At 47.0% G+C, this 23027-nt stretch overlaps 1 protein-coding gene and 1 long non-coding RNA gene across 2 annotated transcripts; one reads left to right on the top strand and one right to left on the bottom strand.

Annotated features, from left to right (window-relative positions):
* Positions 1-4863: 4863 nt before the first annotated feature.
* LOC134293395 (uncharacterized) lies at positions 4864-10080 on the bottom strand. Its single transcript, XR_010000357.1, has 3 exons — positions 9949-10080; positions 5042-5161; positions 4864-4897 (listed from the first exon to the last, which is right to left on the bottom strand). It is a non-coding gene; the product is annotated as an uncharacterized LOC134293395 (long non-coding RNA).
* Positions 7512-22640, top strand: tmprss4 (transmembrane serine protease 4). Its single transcript, XM_062960758.1, has 13 exons — positions 7512-7628; positions 11056-11092; positions 11740-11853; positions 12980-13132; positions 14446-14575; positions 16389-16490; positions 17210-17250; positions 17646-17805; positions 17952-18118; positions 18935-19030; positions 19287-19429; positions 20172-20324; positions 20414-22640. The coding sequence occupies exons 1-13, from the start codon at positions 7626-7628 to the stop codon at positions 20423-20425; spliced, it is 1311 nt and encodes a 436-aa protein (XP_062816828.1). The 5' UTR covers positions 7512-7625; the 3' UTR covers positions 20426-22640.
* Positions 22641-23027: the final 387 nt, after the last annotated feature.

Genomic DNA, 23027 nt, shown 5'->3' with positions numbered 1-23027 from the left:
TCTGGACCAAACTTGGCACGGATACTCAATATGCTCAAATTTGAACATTGGTGGAGTTTGGGGAAAATAGACCTTGACATTTGGGAGTTGTAGTTGCTGGAATTTATAGTTCACCTACAATCAAAGAGCGTCCTGAACTCCACCAACGATGGAATTGAACCAAACTTGGAACACAGAACTCCAGATGAAAATACTAGAAGGGTTTGGTGGGCATTGACCTTGAGTTTAGGAGTTGTAGTTCACTTACATCCAGAAAGCTCTGTGGACTCAATCAATGATGGATCTGGACCAAACTTGGCACGGATACTCAATATGCTCAAACGTGAACATTGGTGGAGTTTGGGGAAAATAGACCTTGACATTTGGGAGTTGTAGTTTCTGGGATTTATAGTTCAACTACAATCAAAGAGTATTCTGAACTCCATCAACGATGGAATTGAACCAAACTTGGAACACAGAACTCCAGATGAAAATACTAGAAGGGTTTGGTGGGCATTGACATTGGGTTTGGGAGTTGTAGTTCACCTACATCCAGAAAGTACTGTGGACTCAAACAATGATGGATCTGGATCCAAACTTGGCACGGATACTCAATATGCTCAAAAGTGAACATTGGTGGAGTTTGGGGGAAATAGACCTTGACATTTGGGAGTTGTAGTTGCTGGAATATATAGTTCACATACAATCAAAGAGCATTCTGAACTCCATCAGCGATGGAATTGAACCAAACTTGGAACACAGAACTCCAGATGAAAATACTGGAAGGGTTTGGTGGGCATTGACCTTGAGTTTAGGAGTTGTAGTTCACCTACATCCAGAAAGCTCTGTGGACTCAATCAATGATGGATCTGGACCAAACTTGGCACGGATACTCAATATGCTCAAACGTGAACATTGGTGGAGTTTGGGGAAAATAGACCTTGACAATTGGGAGTTGTAGTTGCTGGGATTTATAGTTCACATACAATCAAAGAGCATTCTGAACTCCATCAACGATGGAATTGAACCAGACTTGGAACACAGAACTCCAAATGAAAATACTGGAAGGGTTTGGTGGGCATTGACATTGGGTTTGGGAGTTGTGGTTCACCTACATCCAGAAAGTACTGTGGACTCAAACAATGATGGATCTGGACCAAACTTGGCACGGATACTCAATATGCTCAAAAGTGAACATTGGTGGAGTTTGGGGAAAATAGACCTTGACATTTGGGAGTTGTAGTTTCTGGGATTTATAGTTCAACTACAATCAAAGAGTATTCTGAACTCCATCAACGATGGAATTGAACCAAACTTGGAACACAGAACTCCAGATGAAAATACTCGAAGGGTTTGGTGGGCATTGACATTGGGTTTGGGAGTTGTAGTTCACCTACATCCAGAAAGTACTGTGGACTCAAACAATGATGGATCTGGATCCAAACTTGGCACGGATACTCAATATGCTCAAAAGTGAACATTGGTGGAGTTTGGGGGAAATAGACCTTGACATTTGGGAGTTGTAGTTGCTGGAATATATAGTTCACATACAATCAAAGAGCATTCTGAACTCCATCAGCGATGGAATTGAACCAAACTTGGAACACAGAACTCCAGATGAAAATACTGGAAGGGTTTGGTGGGCATTGACCTTGAGTTTAGGAGTTGTAGTTCACCTACATCCAGAAAGCTCTGTGGACTCAATCAATGATGGATCTGGACCAAACTTGGCACGGATACTCAATATGCTCAAACGTGAACATTGGTGGAGTTTGGGGAAAATAGACCTTGACAATTGGGAGTTGTAGTTGCTGGGATTTATAGTTCACATACAATCAAAGAGCATTCTGAACTCCATCAACGATGGAATTGAACCAGACTTGGAACACAGAACTCCAAATGAAAATACTGGAAGGGTTTGGTGGGCATTGACATTGGGTTTGGGAGTTGTGGTTCACCTACATCCAGAGAGCACTGTGGACTCAAACAATGATGGATCTGGACCAAACTTGGCACGGATACTCAATATGCTCAAACGTGAACATTGGTGGAGTTTGGGGAAAATAGACCTTGACATTTGGGAGTTGTAGTTGCTGGGATTTATAGTTCACATACAATCAAAGAGCATTCTGAACTCCATCAGCGATGGAATTGAACCAAACTTGGCACACAGAACTCCAAATGAAGATACTGGAGGGATTTGGGTTACTAAGACCATTAGATATATGTATTTTTTGATGCTACAAAGCAAAAGGAAATGCTTGAAGAAAGAGGCCTGAGAATGGAAAGTGTGGCGGTTTCACTTCGTCTCCGAAAAGGAGAAGGAGCCAGGAGAGGAAACCCCCACCTCCTCATTCGTTCAACGCTGGGCAGTCCCCACATTAAGCCCTGGGCTCAGTCTCTTCTGTCGTGGAAATGTGTGTCGCTTCTGGCACCGCTGTGGACTTCGCCCACCGAGCCACTGATTGTGAAAAGGCCCGGCTCCTCCTCCACAGACCGCAAGTCGCTGCAAGGACAGAGTCAGAGATTAAGACTCTCATTCAGGCATGGTCAAACTGCGGCCCTCCAGGTGTTTTGGACTGCAACTCCCACCATTCCTCACAGCCTCAGGCCCCTTCCTTTTCCTCCCCAGCCGCTTAAGCGGCTGGGGAGGAAAAGGAAAGGGCCTGAGGCTGTGAGGAATGGTGGGAGTTGGAGTCCAAAACACCTGGAGGGCCCAAGTTTGCCCAAGCCTGCTCTAGTTTCTCAATGATTTAATATCTTGTAGAGTCTCCACCAATTTAACTGGGTTTGTGGGCACAAAAAAAAACCAACTTTCTGGAGCACAAGGACAACTACGAAAATCAGCAACTACAAGTAAGCAGGAAATAACACTTGCAAACTAGGAACATATTGGGTTGTTGTATGTCTTTCGGGCTGTTTCTTTACTATTATTTCGGGAACATATTTTCTTTACTATTATTATTATTTTATTATGACACAGCAAACAAGATAGATATGCTGGATTTCGTATCACAAAATCACAAGTCGAACACTTCCCAAGTGTCTAGGGTGATGATGATGATGATGATGATTATTATTATTATTATTGGACTACACAATTAAACTGGAAACAACACTTGCAAACTAGGAACATATTGGGTTGTTGTATGTCTTTCGGGCTGTTTCTTTACTATTATTTTGGGAACATATTTTCTTTACTATTATTATTATTTTATTATGACACAGCAAACAAGATAGATATGCTGGATTTCGTATCACAAAATCACAAGTCGAACACTTCCCAAGTGTCTAGGGTAATGATGATGATGATGATTATTATTATTATTATTATTATTGGACAACACAATTAAACTGGAAACAACACTTGCAAACTAGGAACATATTGGGTTGTTGTATGTCTTTTGGGCTGTTTCTTTACTATTATTTCGGGAACATATTTTCTTTACTATTATTATTATTTTATTATGACACAGCAAACAAGATAGATATGCTGGATTTCGTATCACAAAATCACAAGTCGAACGCTTCCCAAGTGTCTAGGACTGTGTGATTATTATTATTATTATTATTATTATTATTATTATTAGACTACACAATTAAACTGGAAACAATACTTGCAAACTAGGAACATATTTTCTTTATTATTATTATTATTATTATTATTATTATTATTATTATTATTAGACTACACAATTAAACAGGAAATAACACTTGCAAACTAGGAACATATTTTCTTTACTACTATTATTATTTTATTATATGACACAGCAAACAAGATAGATATGCTGGATTTTGTATCACAAAATCACAAGTCGAACACTTCCCAAGTGTCTAGGGTGATTATTATTATTATTATTATTGGACTACACAATTAAACTGGAAACAACACTTGCAAACTATGAACATATTTTCTTTATTATTATTATTATTATTATTATTATTATTATTATTATTATTATTAGACTACAAAATTAAACAGGAAATAACACTTGCAAACTAGGAACATATTTTGTTTACTATTATTGTTGTTGTTGTTATTGGACTACACAATTAAACAGGAAATAACACTTTCAAACTAGGAACATATTTTCTTTATTTTTTTTTGTTATGACACAGCAAACAAGATAGATATGCTGGATTTCGTATCACAAAATCACAAGTCGAACACTTCCCAAGTGTCTAGGACTGTGTGATGTATTTTCGGATGATGAAAATACATCATCCGAAAATACATCATCCTAGTTTGCAAGTGTTATTTTCTGTTTAATTGTGTAGTCCAATAATAATAATAATAATAATAATAATAATAATAATAATAATAATAATAATAATCAAAGCACCCCTGACAGATAGCCATCCTGCCTATGAATAATAATAATGATGATGATGATGATGATGATGATCAAAACACCCCTGACAGATAGCCATCCTGCCTCTGAATAATAATAATAATAATAATAATAATAATAATAATAATAATAAGTAATAGTAAAGAAAATGTAAACACCACTTGCTCTGTTTCCAACAGACCTCACAATCTCTGAAGATGCCTGCCATAGATGTGGGCAAAACATCAGGAGAGAATGCTTCTGGAACATGGCCAGACAGCCCGGAAAACTCACAGTAACCCAAACAACACTATGTAACACAATGTTCTGTTCCTGGTTTGGAAATGTTCTTTCCTGTTTCCTTGTGCAGCCCTGACTTTGATTCTCCGAAAACTTTGTTTTTTGTGGCGCCACAAACTATGCTGAACTGGCCGAGACTCTCTTACGATGGAGATATTCGTGGAAAAGCTAGAGCACAATGTTCTGTGGGACGGCCCTCCCGTGCGACACCGTGGAATGTGGCCCGAGGGGTCCTGTGGGAAGTGGCACCTACCGGGTGGGGTAAAGGTTGAAGACGAAGCTGGTGCCTGGAAGAGAAGAGAGGGAGGCCAGGAGCATCAGGAGCAGAGCAGGGCGGAATGGGAGCAATAGTTTGCAAGGGGCAGGAAAGGAGGCTTCCCTTGGGACCCTCTCCTTAATGGAGCAAAAGCAGGGTGGGTGCCCGTACTCACTGTGTGGCCAGCAGCGCCCTTCCCGGCACCACCTGGCAAAGGCGCAGCCGGAGATGCCCAGGACCAGGAGGGAGAGGAAGACGCCCAGGATGAGGCCCACGGTGCTGAGGGGCTCCTCGCCTGGAGGGAAAAACATGCATGGCCTGGAGGGATGTCCTTCCAACTCATGGGTTGCATTCCAGTTACTTTGCCCACCACCCTGTAGCTCACTCCCCAGCAAAACAACAACACCCTTCCTTCTCTGTGGAATAGAGGCTTTCAAACAGAGGCTGGATGGCCCTCTGTTGTGGGTGCTTTGGTTGTGCTTTTCCTGCTTGAAAGAAGAAGGGAATTGGACTAGATAATAAATAATAATAATAATAATAATAATAATAATAATAATAATAGCCATCAGAACAAAGGCAATTAAGGCCAAGATTGAAAAATCAGCTGATGACCCAAAATGCAGACTGTGCAAGGAAACCAACGAAACTATTGATCATATCCTCAGCTGCTGTAAGAAAATCGCACAGACAGACTACAAACAGAGGCACAACTAGGTGGCCCAAATGATTCATTGAAACTTATGCCTCAAGGACCACCTGCCAGCAGCAAAGAACTGGTGGGATCACAAACCTGCAAAAGTATTGGAAAATGAGCACGCAAAAATACTGTGGGACTTCCGAATCCAGATTGACAAAGTTCTGGAACACAACACACCAGACATCACAATTGTGGAGAAGAAAAAGGTTTGGATCATTGATGTCGCCATCCCAGGTGACAGTCGCATTGACGAAAAACAACAGGAAAAACTCAGCCGCTATCAGGACCTCAAAATTGAACTGCAAAGACTCTGGCAGAAACCAGTGCAGGTGGTCCCGGTGGTGATGGGCACATTGGGTGCCATGCCAAAAGATCTCAGCTGGCATTTGGAAACAATAGACGTTGACAAAATTACGATCTGCCAGCTGCAAAAGGCCACCCTGCTGGGATCTGCACGCATCATCCGAAAATACATCACACAGTCCTAGACACTTGGGAAGTGTTCGACTTGTGGTTTTGTGATATGAAATCCAGCAGATCTATCTTGTTTGCTGTGTCATAATAAAATAATAATAATAATAATAACTAGTGGAGGTGGTCCCTGTGGTGATGGGTACACTGGGTGCTGACACAGAGGACACAGAGGACTCTTACAAGTCAAACAAGCAGTCAAAGAAGAGGAACATGCCCTGGCAGAATATGTAAAGCAAAGTGAAGAACCTGCTTTGATTGAAGTCAAAAATCAGAAACTCCTTAAAGCACAGCAGACAAAAAATCAGTACAAGAAAACCGCACTAGAAACTAGAGCTGACAGCTGGCACAACAAAACACTGCATGCAAAGTTCCTTGACAAAATTGAAGGAAAAGCTGATAAGGAGAAGACCTGGCTCTGGCTCACAAATGGGACCCTGAAGAAGGAGACAGAAGGCCTGATACTTGCAGCCCTACAAAACATAGGCAATAAACAGTCAAAACAACATCATAAATTCACAGTTCCCCCCCCCCCCCCGGTAAAAACAATAAAATACAGCAATTGCTGTAAATAAAATAGCAGTATTCGACAGATGGCCTTTAGTATTGAAAATAGCATCCTCCCAAGCCTTTCACTGTTCATTTGTTAATGTATATATCTGCTAACCTGTATTCTATGTGTATGGTGATTGAACTGAGCATGTTCAGACGCAAAACTCCATTTTGTAACCAGTCTGCCGAACACCTCAGTGGAGGTGGATGTATCCTGCTGTTTGGACTTCAATAGAGAAGTATGACTTTATGTACTCTTAGTGAGTACAACTATACCTAAAGACTATGAATTATTGATTAAGAATGATACCCTTTGTACTCAGCACACAGAGAGAACTACATCCTATCTACAACTGAACCTTAAATAAGAAATGTGCCTGTATGGAGAATTAATACAAGTTGTTTGTGAGTAACCAAGATATGTTATTTTTCAAAGAAGACTTTGTTTGTTTTTTGTTTTTTTAATCTCTGAGTGCATATTTCAAAAGGTTTCAAGGGAGTGTATATCTTTTGGGCATCTTCAAAGAAACAACCCTCCTCTGCTAATATTTTTTTGTCGTGGCATGTCTTTGTCTTTGGCCGTTCAAAGACATGGTTCTTCAGTCTAACAGCTGAGTTCTTTGTGTGCCATTACATAAAGGCTTTGAAACAGATTGGATGGCCATCTGTTGGGGGTGCTTTAGTTGTGTTTTTCCTGCATGAAGGTAGGAGGGGGGTTGGACTAGATGGCCTTTAGAGGCCCCTTCCAATTCGGATTCTATGATTGGTGGGGGGGAAGAGGCCTTTGCCCCTCGGATCCGTCCTCTCTCTCTCTCTATCTCTCTCTCTCTCTCTTTCTCCCTGGATCCCCATAAGGGGGGAGGGCTTCCTCCTCCTCCCCCCTCCCCCCTCCCCCCTCCTCCCCGCGAAGGTGACTCAGGCGAGGGCGGCGTCGAGGGACAGGCCCAGGTGAGGCTCCAGATCCGGACCATCGCGGCTCAGTCCCGTCCGGAGCGGAGGAGGAGGCAGACGGAGCCCCAGAGACCCCCCCGCAGCCTAGATGGTAAGCCCCTCCGTTCACTGGGGAGAGACTAGATGCCCTTTGAGGCATCCCTCTGGCAGCCTGAGTCTCCGCCAATGATTGACAGAAGGAGGGGGTTGCTGCAGTGCTCAGAGCTCCCCCCGCCCTCTCCCAGGTGAGCCCCCCCCCCCTCCCAGGTGAGCTCCCTTTCGGCGCCGCTTCTTTCACTGCAGGTCTTGCAAACCCCGACTCAGCCAGCAGAGGGCAGCAGAGGATTGGGTGGGAAGGGACCGAGCGGAGTCCAAAGGGTCAGCATTGAGGGATCTCTTCTGTCCAGAGACGGAACTAGGGAGGCCCCAGAAGCCGGGCTCAGCGGCAGACAAGGGCTGCGTCTCTACCAGGGACCCTTTTCGGGTTCCGTGCATCTCCCACCTCCTGTGCACCTGGCATGACAATTTCAGGGGAAAGAGGGACACACACACACCTTCATGTATTCCTTGCCTAATGACTTGAAACTCATGGACTTTACATCATAATAATAATATCAGTAATAATAGGACTCTTACAAGTAAAACAAGCAGCCAAAGAAGAACATGCCCTGGCAGAATATGTAAAGCAAAGTGAAGAACCTGCTTTGATTGAAGACAAAAATCAGAAACTCCTCAAAGTACAAGAAAACCGCACTACAAACTAGAGCTGACAGCTGGCACAACAAAACATTGCATGGAAAGTTCCTTGACAAAATTGAAGGAAAAGCTGACAAGGAGAAGACCTGGCTCTGGCTCACGAATGGGACCCTGAAGAAGGAGACAGAAGGCCTGATCCTTGCAGCCCAGGAGCAAGACATCAGGACAAAGGCCATTAATAATAATAATAATAATAATAATAATAATAATAATAATAATAATAGAAGTCCTGGCTCTGGCTCACGAATGGGACCCTGAAGAAGGAGACCGAAGGCCTGATCCTTGCAGCCCAGGAGCAAGACATCAGGACAAAGGCAATTAATAATAATAATAATAATAATAATAATAATAGAAGACCTGGCTCTGGCTCACGAATGGGACCCTGAAGAAGGAGACAGAAGGCCTGATCCTTGCAGCACAGGAGCAAGACATCAGGACAAAGGCAATTCAGGCCAAGATCGAAAAATCAGCTGATGACCCAAAATGCAGACTCTGCAAGGAAACCGACGAAACCATGGATCATATCCTCAGCTGCTGTCAGAAAATCGCACAGACAGACTACAAACAGAGGCACAACTATGTGGCCCAAATGATTCATTGGAACTTATGCCTCAAGTACCACCTCCCAGCAGTAAAGAACTGGTGGGATCACAAACCTGCAAAAGTCTTGGAAAATGAGCTTGCAAAGATACTGTGGGACTTCCGAATCCAGACTGACAAAGTTCTGGAACACAACACACCAGACATCACAGTTGTGGAAAATAAAAAGGTTTGGATCATTGATGTCGCCATCCCAGGTGACAGTCGCATTGACGAAAAACAACAGGAAAAACTCAGCTGCTATCAGGACCTCAAGATTGAACTTCAAAGACTCTGGCAGAAACCAGTGCAGGTGGTCCCGGTGGTGATGGGCACACTGGGTGCTGTGCCAAAAGATCTCAGCCGGCATTTGGAAACAACAGACATTGACAAAATTACGATCTGCCAACTGCAAAAGGCCACCCTGCTGGGATCTGCGGGCATCATCTAAAAATACATCACACAGTCCTAGACACTTGGGAAGTGTTCGACTTGTGATTTTGTGAAACGAAATCCAGCATATCTATCTTGTTTGCTGTGTCATAATATAATAATAATAATAATAATAATAATAATAATAATAATAATAATACATCACACAGTCCTAGACACTTGGGAAGTGTTCGACTTGTGATTCTGTGATACGAAATCCAGCATGTCTATCTTGTTTGCTGTGTCATAATAAAATAATAATAATAATAATAACAATAATAATAATAAATACTTTATTTTTATATCCCGCTCCCATCTCCCCATGGGGACTCGGGGGTGGCTCACATGGGGAACAAGCCCAATGTCACATATAATAAACAGCCATACATTGAAACCAATATAAACAATAAAACCATATATCAGCATTAGTCAAGAGATGACTTGAAATTACATCAGTGGAAACACTGATGCAGGGAAGTGCGCAGGAGGGACGATTTTCTGTTTTGTTTCAGGCAGGCAAATATTTTGAGCAGGCCATTCTATGTGTCTATGTGGCAAAATCTGGCTCTGAGCCCAAAAGGGAGGCCAAGGGGTGCTGGGCAGTGGCTGGGCCCACCTGTCTCCCACCCCATGCCCACTTGCAAGTGGCATCACTCACGCCTTACCTGCCATTGCAGACACCAAACAGGGAAACACACCCACGCCCGGACCCAAGAGATACTCAAGAGTCTGGCGGATGAGGCATGGCAGTCACAAGGCTCTGGTGCCCAGGCGCACAGGAAAGCCAGAGCGTGGCTCCGAGACCCCTCCCGCTCCTTGGGATGCCAGGCTTCAGGTGTGTTGACAGTGTCTCCTAGCAGCCGCCCTCCAGAGACCCCTCCTCCTCCTCCTTCTCTTCCTCTGATGAGAAAAGTTTGCCAAGAAAACCCAGCAGAAGTTAGGAACACCTTGAAGGCGCAGCACAGCAACAGTCAAGTCCGACCCACCTGGAGGAAACCTGGACCTTCCAGACCCCAAAGATATTAGACTTAAGGCTGGCCATCCTTTGGAGACCAAGGAGGCTTATTCTTAGGGGTGGGGTAGGGGGGAATGTGGGGAGAGAGGACCAGCTTCAGAGGTGACTCTTGTTGGGATTAATCCTGGACTACTCAAGTCTAAATGTAGTTAGATAGATGATAGAGTTAGATTGAGGGAATCCTTTCTCCGTTTCCAAAGCATGCCTAGATAGCATTCACTATTGTTTCCTCCCTCATGTCCTGTTTAGGTCAACCCACCCCTTTGATGTTTCTAGAAATGTGATCTCTCCTAGGGCTTTGACGTAACTTCCCCAATTTGACCTTTGGAATGTTTATGGCCCTAGAGAAGAAGCGACCCACGAGGCTTGGTTGGTCGCCATTCCTTCCAGCTTCCTGCTTTGTTGCAGAGAGGACGAACCTCTGTCCTCTATTAGTCAAGATGTAGCTATCTATACCTTTGTTATTTTAATCCATCCATGTGTATTACAACAGGATAGATTGGCTAGTTAGGTCCGAACCTTTTCTATCCGTCAATGGATTTCTTTTTACCTCAATAAATGCTTTTAAACTTTAAAGCTAACTTTGCATCCCTTTGCCTTCCTGATGACAAAGAGGCCTTCCAAAACTCACACTGCGTGTAAGTCTCACTGTTGCAACTTTTATTCTGCTATTTTAATGGGAATTTACCTCATAAAGAGGGTGATAAGAGCTTAACGGCTCCGTCCATTCCCAACAACTCTTTGCTTGCCTTTCCAGGAGAAGAAGGACCCAGAGCAGCCGCTCGACCACAGAGGTAAGCAAGTGTCCCAAAAACCCTGCTTCAAGTGGCAAGCCAAGCCCCCCAAATGTGCATCCCAGGGTTTCCTTCCCCATGGGCGAAAGCATGCCCTCCCACAGGCACCCCATCCGCTTCCACTTCTGGTTCTGGCACTAAAGTAGAGGCCCGCTGGTGCTTTTCTTGGGGAATCTGAGCTGTTAGGCTCGAAAATAACCCCCAGTTGGGGCAATTCCACCAAAATATAGCAGAGTACTAGGAGTAAACTCCTTAACCAGCAGAAAATTATGTCCGATGCGAAAGGATAAAGCCTTTTTTTGGGAAACATGCATAGGAACGTGTGGCAAGGAGTCCCTCAGCTTAGCCCCATCTCTAGTCTAGCTACTCACTGAGGACTGGAAACTTGATGACACAAGAAACTTGTGCAGCCCAAGGGTGAAACCCAACAGTTTTGAACCACAATAAACTTCAGAAAGCACCCATCCCTCCCAAAGGGAGTAAAAAGAATAGAAGCCTGCCCTCTTCCCAAGGGCTCACTTTTCCTGCATCTCTCCCCACATCGTCCAACTCAACATTGACGCTGAAAGGGCCCAAACAAAGCCCAGAGGGGCATAGAAGGAGCCTCCGCCCCCAATACAACTCAGATGCCCCCATTGTCTTTTCAGATACAGACTGTGCGCACAAGACCATCACAACCCGGCATGCTTTGGTGCGCTTTGGCATCCCTGTGGCCGTAGCCGTCTTCGGCCTCGCTGCCCTCCTGGCGCTCAGCTTCCTCAGTAAGAGCCCCTCCTGGAATAATAACATTATTATTATTATTTTCTTTATTATCCTCTTTGCTTTTTGGTCACAATACATGGTTATCGTCATCATTGTCATCACCACTCAGCAGCAGAGGGAAATGACGGCCACGGTGACAGGAAGCTTTTGGCAGAGTTAGTCAGGGTGTGAATTAAGGGAGATTATTTATTTATTTACAGTATTTATGTTGGAGACTAGCCTGGAGGGGAAGCAAAGGAGATAATTCCAAGAGAGCAATAAAACAAAGCCTTTTATTGTTATCACAGCTGATAATAAGGCAAAACAGCCATTCAAATGGCCGTCGCCACATGTGCGTAGCAAACAAAGAATTTTATATCTCAGCTTATCTAAAATTGACCAATGGCTGATGGTCTTCCTCACCTTCTACACCTACTTGGCACAAGTGATACATGTGACCTCACTTGTTGATTTCAAGCTAACTTTTGGTCTTGGAACATTCTGGAGAAAGGCACCAGCTCCCAGGAAGGGAGGGGCATATGTAGACGCAAAGCTACATAGGCAATAATTTACTATTTTCTGGCTTATGGTCCCTCCCTACATTTATATTCCGCTCTTCTCACCCCAAAGGGGACCAGGGACAGATCACAGAACACATATACGGCAAGCATCCAATGCCGATTATAAAAAATGACAAGACAGGAAACAGATAGAGGTAGATATAGGCTTTCCCATCTTGCGGCATCTTTTGGAGGCTGTGCTCAGTTCCGGCCACCAGGGGGTGCTGTCGCTCCATCTCAATGCCGAAGAGCTTTCTTCGTTCATCAACTTCCTCCTTTTTCTGATCGAAACGCTGAGCCTAAATATCTCCCTGCTTTAATGCGTTTTCTATTTATCTGCTCACGTTTGTTTTCAAACTGCTAGGTACGCAGAAGCTGGGTTAAAGGTCTCAACCATCCGGTTGTCCAGATTGATTGCAGCTTGGTGATTAACCTTCTGTGCTAAAGCCGGATGGTTTTGCCACTTATTGCTTTCTGGAGATCTCCGAGAGAGAGAGCTCCTTTAACCATTTCTCATTTAGTTGGGATGTTGAAACATTTCTGGAGCCCTCCGACTCTCATGTTCTCCTTCTCTTTCTCCTCCCAGTCAAGGCGACCCTGGGGTCCTACTACTTCTTCTGCAACCAGACCGTCCGCTTCATACCCCTGGCCCTCCTGTGCGACGGGCAGGCCGACTGCGCCTGGGGGGAGGACGAGAGGGGCTGCGTGGAGCCTGTGCCGGAGGGGAGACCCCCGGGAGGTGAGTCTTGGGCCAGGACCTTCGGGAAGGGGGCAGAGAGGCCGCGGCCCAGCAATGGGGCTCCTGGGGAACCTGTGGCCTCCTGCTATGGCCCTCCTGCTGCTGGAGACTAGCCCGGAGGGGAAGAAAAGGAGAGAATTCCAGGAGAGCAATTAAACAAGCCTTTTATTGTTATCACAGCTGATGATAAGGCGAAACAGCCGTAGGCACCCACTTCAGTGGGTCCGTACCATGCAAATGGCTGTCGCAACATATCTGTAAAAAAGAATTTATATCTCAGCTTATCTAAAATTGACCAATGGGTGAGGATCTTCCCCATTGTCCACACCTACTTGGCATAAGTGATACCTGTGACCTCACTTGTTGATTTCAAGCTTACTTTTGGTCTTGGAACTTTCTGGAGAAAGGCACCAGCTCACAGGAAGGGAGGGGCACAGGCCCTGTGTTGCACATACAGTAGAGTCTCACTTATCCAAGCCTCGCTTATCCAAGCCTCTGGATTATCCAAGCCATTTTTGTAGTCAATGTTTTCAATTTATCGTGATATTTTGGTGCTAAATTCGTAAATACAGTAATTACAACATAACATTACTGCGTATTGAACTACAGTAGAGTCTCACTTATCCAAGCCTCTGCATTATCCAAGACATTTTTGTAGTCAATGTTTTCAATATGTCGTGATATTTTGGTGATAAATTCGTAAATACAGTAATTACAATATAACATTACTCCGTATTGAACTACAGTAGAGTCTCACTTATCCAAGCCTCACTTATCCAAGCCTCTGGATTATCCAAGCCATTTTTGTAGTCAATGTTTTCAATATATCGTGATATTTTGGTGCTAAATTTGTAAATATTGTAATTACAACATAACATTACTGCGCATTGAATTGCTTTTTCTGTCAAATTTGTTGTATAACATGATGTTTTGGTCTTAATTTGTAAAATCATAACCTATTTTGATGTTTAATAGGCTTTTCCTTAATCCCTCCTTATTATCCAAGATATTCGCTTATCCAAGCTTCTGCTGGCTCGTTTAGCTTGGATAAGTGAGACTCTGCTGTACCTGTGACCTCGCTTGTTGATTTCAAGCTAACTTTTGGTCTTGGAACTTCCTGGAGAAAGGCACCAGCTCACAGGACGGGAGTGGCACAGGCCCTGTGTTGCACATACTACTTTGGTTCATACAAAGTGCTTATATTGTCTATATAAAGGCTATATGAGATATGCAGAGGGAAAGCTATGTTAGGCAAAAGTTTACTATTTTTCTGGCTTATGGTCCCTACACTGCATCCGCTGCTCTGCCCACAGTGCGCCTCGCCCAGGAGCGGTCCGGCCTTCAGGTGCGGAGCCAGGAGAGCGGGGCCTGGGCCTGGGCCTGCCGCCAGGGCTTTGATGCAACCATGGCCCAGGCCGCCTGCGCCCAGATGGGATACAGCAGGTAGGCATGGATGGGGGGGGGGGGGGAGGCCATGGGGGGTGCTTTGCTTTGCAGTCGAGCCGAAAGAGGGGATCCTTTACTCCACAGCACTTCTCTTGCCCAAAGGGTCCTGGGGAGGGGGCAGTAGGGGCTGAATCATAGAATAGTAGAGTTGGAAGAGACCTCACGGGCCATCCAGTCCAACCCCATTCTGCCAAGAAGCAGGGAATCGCATTCAAAGCACCCCCGACAGATGGCCATCCAGTCTCTGCTTAAAGGCCTCCACCACAGTCCTGGGCAGAGAGTTCCACTACTGAACAGCTCTCACAGTGAGGCAGTTCTTCCTGATGTTCAGGTGGAATCTCCTTTCCTGTAGTTTGCTCCAGCTTCTGCCAACCTAGCAGTTTGAAAACATGCAAATGTGAGTAGATCAATAGGTACCGCTCTGGCGGGAAGGTAACGGCGCTCCATACAGTCATGCTGGTCACATGACCTTGGAGGTGTCTACGGACAACGCCGGCTCTTCGGCTTAGAAATGGAGATGAAGCCCTTGTTCCGTGTCCTAGTCTGCAGGGCAGCAGAAAACAAGCTTGCTCCCTCCTCCCTATGACTTCCCTTCACGTATTTGTACATGGCTATCATGTCTTCTCTCAGCCTTCTCTTCTGCAGGCTAAACATGCCTAGTTCTTTAAGCCGCTCCTCATAGGGCTTGTTCTCCAGACCCTGAGGAGGGTCTGTGGTGGCCACTTCCGGGAGCATGCTCCCTGCACCAAATGCACACACAAGCAAAGGCTGCCTTCCTGTCCGGAGCCAGTGCTGCAAAGCTTGCAGGATTTAGCGGGACTTTGCTCCAAGTGAGAAAGAAGAGCCGCCTGCTCACTTGGGGCTGCAGTGTCCTGGACTTCTGCAGAGCCTGCCCCACTTCTGCTCCGGCCACAGCCCTTCTTTCCTGACTTCTTTCCTGGGACACGGCCATTCCTCCCCTCCCTCCCCCTCCGGCGCCCGTCCGCCGTCCTGTCCTCCGCACTGCAGCCCAGATCTGCAGCTGGCAGCCTGACAGCATCGCTCCGCATCGCTCCCAGGTGCTGCAACGGCAGAAGCAGCATCTCCGCCACACGCGCACACCCCTTCGCCAAGGGCCAGTCCATCTCTCCGGCAGGAAGAGAGCTCTGAAGGCAGAAAGGAAGGGAGAAGAGCATCCCGTTCCCACGTTTCCTGGCTGCATGGACTCCCGAGACCATGGGCCTGCTGCAGCCCACAATGGGCCTGGCAGTGCATGAAGCCTTCCTCTGACTGGGGAGTTTTCTGAGCCATGGGTCACAGCTGCTGCCTTGCTTTCTAATGACCAACATACCGTGTTTCCCTGAAAATAAGACAGTGTCTTATTTTTTGTTCCCAAAGATGCGCTAGGTCTTATTTTCAGGGGATGTCTTATTTTTCCATGAAGAAGAATTCACATTTATTGTTGAACAAAAAAATGAACATTTATAATAATAATAATAATAATAATAATAATAATAATAATACTTTATTTATACCCCGCCACCATCTCCCCGTGGGGACCTGGGGCAGCTCACAATGTTACAAAAGTAACAGCGCAAATACATAAACAATACACAAAGTTTAAAACACAAGAAGATGATAAAGTAGAAGTTAAAACAAAGGTTTATACAACAGTAATAATATAAATAGTAATAATATCATATAACCACCAATGCAATTCGGTCAACTATATAATAATAATAATAATAATAATAATAAGAAGAAGAAGAAGAAGAAGAAGAAGAAGAAGAAGAAGTTTATTTATATCTCGCCTCCATCTCCTGTCTTGCAGCATCCCTTCCTTCGGTGCCGTGGCCGTAAGGGATGACCGCGAGGTGCCCCTCCGGGATATGGCCCTGCAAGACGGGGAACTGCGCTGGAGCGACTCCGGAAGGTGGGAGCACAGAAGGACGGAGGGGCAAGGCAGGACAAATGGGCGGCCAGGACTGGGATGGGCGGAGTTACGAGCTCTGAGTCAGGGCTGAGCTTCTATCCCTGTCCTGTGGCACCTGCCAGGACACAGGGGGCGGGGCTAGAGGAGGGGGCGGGGCCTCTTCCCAAGTGCCTGACAGGGCTGAACCTCTATACCCCGCCCCCAGGTTCTAACAAGCGCCTCAGGGGAGGTATACAGAGGCTCAGCCCTGTCTTGCGCTCTTGGGTAGAGGCCCCGCCCCTGACCCTAGACTCGCCCTTTAGTCCCAAAAGGCCTCTCATTAGAAATATAGAGGCTCAGCCCTGTCTCAGGCTCTTGGGAAGAGGCCCCACCCCCACCCCTAGCCCCGCCCTTTAGTCCCAAAAAACCTCTCAGGAGAGGTATAGAGGCTCAGCCCTGTCTCGGGCTCTTGGGAAGAAGCCACGCCCACTCCTCTAGCTCCGCCCCCTGTGTCCTAACAGGTGCCTCAGGTGCTCAGCCCTGTCTCCGGCGCTTGGGAAGAGGCCCCACCCCTGGCCCCACCCCCATGTCCTAATAGGTGCCATCACCGCCCCCCTGGATCGCTGCAGTGCCCACCAGGGGGCGGTAGAGCCCACTTTGGGAATCACTGGCCTACAGCATAATGGGGGTGGGGGTGGGGGAAGGGGGCTTTCTTTCAAAGTGAGGCCTTTCTCTTTCAGGGGCTGCCCCTCTGGCCTGGCGGTTGCTCTCACCTGCTCCAGTGAGTACAGCCCTTTCCCATTCACTCCAAAGCAAGCCCCCTTTGTGGGGGAGGGACAATCCTTTGGGTTGGGCATCTGGGGGCTCCGAGGGGTTGAGTGGCCCCACTCCAAGCTGTGGCTGCCACTGAAATTGAGCTAGAATTTAAGTGGTCCCAGCATGGTTCCTTCCAATTGGTGGAACTCTCTGCTGCAGGTCAGATTAGACTGAATGCAGATGGTCGGCCTGGTTCGATCACACCACTGCTATTGTGGTCCCAGGGCTCCCCCAATTCCTCTCTCAGCCTGCAAGTTGACTTGAGATGGTGGCCAGGCAGCAACAAGTGGGAAGTGGCTACCTTCTCATGCAAGTCTCTCCTGCGCCTCCACCTCTTCCCTGCCTCTTGTGCATGCGCAGGTTGTGGCCTGGCTCCGGGGGTGCCGCGCGTGGTGGGCGGGTCCCCCGCTTCAATCCGGACGTGGCCCTGGCAAGGCAGCCTGCAGCACAAGGGGCATCACGTCTGCGGAGGGAGCTTCATTGCGCCCCGCTGGGTCCTGACGGCGGCACACTGCTTCAGGTGAGTTCTCCCACCCTTGGAACGTCCCTTCTGGGACCACCTGGGACCCAACTGGGACCGGCTTTCTTACAAGTGGTGTTGCATGGAGTGTCTTCCAGTCCTGGGGCCCGTGGAGACGGGTGCGCCTTTTCTGCCCCTCCTTGCAGGAACCACCCTGTGACGGAGGAGTGGCGGGTGAAGGGGGGCTCTGAGACCCTCCTCAAGGCCACAGCGGTCCCCGTGGAGAGGATCTTTGTCATGGAGGCCCAGGACTCGCTCCCCAAAGACAAGGACATCGCCCTGGTCAAGCTGCAAAGGCCCCTGAGTGGCCCAGGTGAGGAAGCCCTCTCCGCATATTTTTGGAGGACAACAGGCCAGGAAAGATGGCCCCACCATCACCAGGAGATGCATGGGAGGTGTTGTGGTCATCTCTGAGCGGTTAGACTCAATTTAACCCTCTCTGGGGGAGATTCCACCAAAATGCAGCAGAGTAGCAAAAGCAAAAGCTTTCAAATGCAACAGTTACTTACACGGGGCGAGCAGAGAGAAGCCTTTGACCATTTAGGATGGCAATGGACTGCAGAGTCTCAGTAAAAGTTCAAGAAGTATTTATTCAGGTAAAAAGAACTACATTATAGATAGAAAGGCTTGGGAGCTGTCTAGTCTACTCTAGACTAGTTTGTAAGGATAAATAAGAAAGGAAAAATAACAAACATCTAAATAGTTACATCTTGCCAAGAGAGAAGGCAGGACGTGTTGTTAGCTTGAAGAACAAAGGGAGAAGAGACTGAACCAAAATGGTTCCAACCTCATGGTCCGGTTTATTGGGGCCATAAAAGACATTCTGACCAATGGTAAGTTAGTGTCCCTGGAGATTCACATTTCTACTAACTTCAAAGTAAGGGATGTGACGTACACAGGATAGAGGGAAACACAGTAAAGCCTGTCTAGGGATGCTTTGGAAACAGGGAAAGGATTCCCTCAATCTAACTCTATCATCTATCTAACTACATCTAGACTTGAGTAGTCCAGGGTGATTCCCAACAGGAAGGACACTGGTGGCGCCACTGGGGTGGGACTGGAGTATGGGACACATGGTTTGTGGTCAGGGCCCATGTTCTACCCATATTCTCCTTCCTTCCATCTGCAGAGCCAGTGGTGCCTATTTGCCTGCCCTTCTTTGACGAAGAAGTCGCACCTGGGACCTCCTTGTGGGTCACCGGCTGGGGCTTCACCAAGCAGGGCGGTGAGTCTCTTACGTTAGGAGGGGAGCTGTCTTTTTTTGGCCGCCTCCTTGGTGAAAATGCACATCCTGCTTGGGATCAGGGGAATGGCCCCCAGCTCTTTCCTCAACCCCAGGAATGGAGACCGGACCCCCAAAGAGACCTGTCGGGGTCATAGGTATCCCTTCCTTGTTAGGGGGCTGGGCTGGAGGAAGCATGGGGGGAAGTTGGCTTGGGAGAAACCCCTCTGGCCATGCTGAGACCCCACCCCTTCCCCAGGCAAGCTTTCCAAGGGGCTGCAGCAGGCACAAGTGGAGCTGATGGACAGGGAGGCCTGCAACAGAATGGAGGGCTACCAGGGGGAGGTGACCGACCGGATGCTCTGCGCAGGTCACCCAGAGGGCAAGGCGGACACCTGCCAGGTAAGTCACCTCAGAGTCCCCTCTGGTCCTTGTCCCAGTTGGAGCGGGGAGGCGTCATTGGTCAAGGGACAGATGTGGGGTGGCGACCATAAGCCAGAAAATAGTAAACTATTGCCATGATTCTATAAGAACTTCCTGACTGTGAGAGCTGTTCAGCAGTGGAACTCTCTGCCCCGGACTGTGGTGGAGGCTCCTTCTTTGGAGGCTTTTAAGCAGAGGCTGGATGGCCATCTGTCAGGGGTGCTTTGAACGCAATTTCCTGTTACTTGGCAGAATGGGGTTGGACTGGATGGCCCATGAGGTCTCTTCCAACTCTACTATTCTATGATTCTATGATTCTATGCCTATGTAGCTTTCACTGTGAGCTGGTGCCTTTCTCCAGAATGTTCCAAGACCAAAAGTGAGGTCACAGGTATCACTTACGCCAAAGTGGGTGTGGAAGGTGAGGAAGACCCTCAGCCATTGGTTAATTTTAGATAAGCCGAGATATAAAATTCTTTGTTTGCTACGCACGTGTTGCAACGGCCATTTGCATGGTACGGACCCACTGAAGTGGGTGCCTATGTCTGTTTTGCCTTATCATCAGCTGTGATAACAATAAAAGACTTGTTTTATTGCTCTCTCGGAATTCTCTCCTTTACTTCCCCTCTGGGCTAGTCTCCAACACACACACACACACACACACACACACACACACACACACACACACACATCATCCTTCTCACGACCCACTCTGTTCCAGGGAGACAGCGGAGGGCCCCTGATGCGCGAGTGGCGAGGGCAGTGGCACCTCCTGGGGGTGGTCAGCTGGGGCCGAGGCTGCGGCAGCCCCGGTGCCCCCGGCGTCTACACCAAGGTGCAGGCCTACCTTGGCTGGATCCACGCCATCCTCGGGGTCAGTATGGCAAGGGGGGCAGCCCTCTTTGGGGGGGGAGGGGGCTTTGCTAGCGCCCTCCTTCATTAAAGGCCTCCTCTTTATTGCAGGCTGAATCCTGAACGCCGTCCTGGCACAGCCACCCGGCAGCCCCATGCTTCCCAAGGAGACAAAACAGGACAGAACACTCAATTCCACTGGGACTCTCCCTCCCGAGTGCGCAGCCCACGGTGCCAGCTGTGCCCTGTTTCTTTCCTGGACCCTTAGCCAAGCCTGGGCCCATTTGCGAGACAAGTGGCTCCATCGGACGAAGGCATGTCAGGATGGCCCAGGATAATACAAGAGCTCTCTGCCGGCCACTGGCCGTGGCTTCCCTGCTCCTGCCCATCCCACTCCCACTGAAGACTCACATCCGCAGCCTGGTGGTCCTCCTGGATTCAACGCTGACGCTTGAAGTTCAGGTGTCGGTGTTAAAATTTGTGCGCCAGCTACAACCGTACCTCAAGAAACCTGACTCGGCCACAGTGGTCCACGCCTTAGTTACATCCAGACTGGATTACTGCAGCACACTCTACGTGGGGCTGCCTTTGAAGGTTGCCCGGAAACTGCAACTTGTGCAAAACCTGGTTGCTAACCGGAGCTAGTTATAGAGAGTGCACGATGCACCTATTAAAGCAGCTCTACTGGCTGCTGATAAGTTTCTGGTCCCAATTTCAAGCATAGGTGATGACCTACAAAGCCCTATACCAGGGGTCCCCAAATTAAGGCCCATGTGGCCCATTGAAGCCATTTATACGGCCCCCGTGGTGGTGGCTCCCTCCTCCACCCGCGCCTTCCAAAGCTTTGCTTGTTTATAATGGTATTTTAATTATTATTTAATTAATAATTAATTATTAAGGGGCGCTTTGCTAATGCTTTTGGTGCACAAAGGCAGAAGGGGGTTGGACTAAATGGCCCAAGGGGTCTCTTCCAACCCTCTTTATTATTATTATTATTATTATTATTATTATTATTATTGACACAAAAACATAGTATAACACAGCAAACGAGATATAGATGTTGGATTTTGTATCACAAAATCACAAGTTGAACACTTCCCAAGTGTTTAGGGTTGTGTGATTTATTATTATTATTATTATTATTATTATTATTATTATTATTATTATTATTATTATTAACAACATTGAGGCTGGGTGGCCATCTGTCAGGGATGCTCTGCTTGTGCTTTTGGTGCAAAAAGGCAGAAGGGGTTGGACTAAATGGCCAAGGGGTTTCTTCCAACCCTCTTTATTATTATTATTATTATTATTGACACAAAAACACAGTATAACACAGCAAACGAGATATAGATGTTGGATTTTGTATCACAAAATCACAAGTTGAACACTTCCCAAGTGTTTAGGGTTGTGTGATTTATTATTATTATTATTATTATTATTATTATTATTATTATTATTATTATTATTATTATTAACAACATTGAGGCTGGGTGGCCATCTGTCAGGGGTGCTCTGCTTGTGCTTTTGGTGCAAAAAGGCAGAAGGGGTTGGACTAAATGGCCCAAGGGGTCTCTTCCAATCCTCTTTATTATTTTTATGATGATGATGATGATGATGATTAACATTGAGGCTGTATTTGTTCCCATGTTGTGGCCTCCCAGCTCTGGAATTCCCTCCCCAGGGAGATTAGGCCAGCCCCCACTTGGTCCACCTTCCGCAGGTAGGTGTGCATTTGAATGACAGTTAGTCTCCAATTTACTGATAAGATTATATTCAGCACTTAAGTCCCTGGTGGCGCAGCGTATTAAAGCACAGAGCTGCTGAACTTGCAGACCAAAAGGTCACAGGTTCGAATCCAGGGAGCGAAGTGAGCGCCTGGTGTTAGCCCCAGCTTCTGCCAACCTAACAGTTTGAAAACATGCACATGTGAGTAGATGAATAGGTACTGCTCAGGCGGGAAGCTAACAGCGCTCCATGCAGTCATGCCAGTAGCCACACGACCTAGGAGGTGTCTACGGACAACGGCGGCTCTTTGGCTTAGAAATGGAGATGAGCACCAATCCCCAGAGTCAGTCATGACTAGGCTTAATATCAGGGGAAAACCTTTACCTTTATTATAATATATTATAATTTTGTACAAGTCCTCTCTAGTCTGAGCATGTCCACCATATTCCTGATTATTTTTACATTATTTTTATACCCTGCTGTTTTTAATATATGTTACTATATGTTATTATGTTTTAAACTGTATTTTAGCTGGTAAATTTTGTTGCATGCTCTGGGCTCGGTCCCGCTTGAGATGGTGGCGGGGTATAAGAACAAGGTTATTCATATTGTTGTTGTTATTGTTGTTGTTGCTCTGAACCGTTCTCAACTCAAATTCTGCTTCCGTTGGCCCCATGGAGAGGCCTCCAGGTCACGCTGCGTGTCCTCTGCAGCCCGGCTCAGGTTTTGCAGACTCAGGGCATCGGTGGCTTCCCCTGATTGACACGATCCACCTGCAATGCAGTCTCCCTCCTTTCCTCCCGCCTTCGACCTTGCCAGGCATCTCTCCTCAGGATATGGTCAAAGCGGGACAGCCTCGCCTGGGCTTCTAGGGTGTCTCGAGGCCCGTCTCCCTCTTGGGACCCTCGGGACCCCCTGGGAAGTGTGCCTCGGGCCAATTCGGGCCAGAGAGAGGACCAGCTGCCCAGTTCTGACAGGCCTCTGCTCTGGATCCATGCAG

This window comes from Anolis carolinensis, unplaced genomic scaffold (assembly GCF_035594765.1).
Source record: "Anolis carolinensis isolate JA03-04 unplaced genomic scaffold, rAnoCar3.1.pri scaffold_8, whole genome shotgun sequence".
NCBI classification, from domain to species: domain Eukaryota; kingdom Metazoa; phylum Chordata; class Lepidosauria; order Squamata; family Dactyloidae; genus Anolis; species Anolis carolinensis.
This window is presented reverse-complemented; position numbering and strand designations above follow the sequence as displayed.

Bases quoted from the DNA above. Each gene is read 5' to 3' on its own strand.
- tmprss4 (XM_062960758.1), top strand. The intron at 11,093-11,739 runs GTAAGCAAGTGT...TTGTCTTTTCAG, and splicing joins GCAGCCGCTCGACCACAGAG to ATACAGACTGTGCGCACAAG. The intron at 18,119-18,934 runs GTGAGGAAGCCC...TTCCATCTGCAG, and splicing joins AAGGCCCCTGAGTGGCCCAG to AGCCAGTGGTGCCTATTTGC.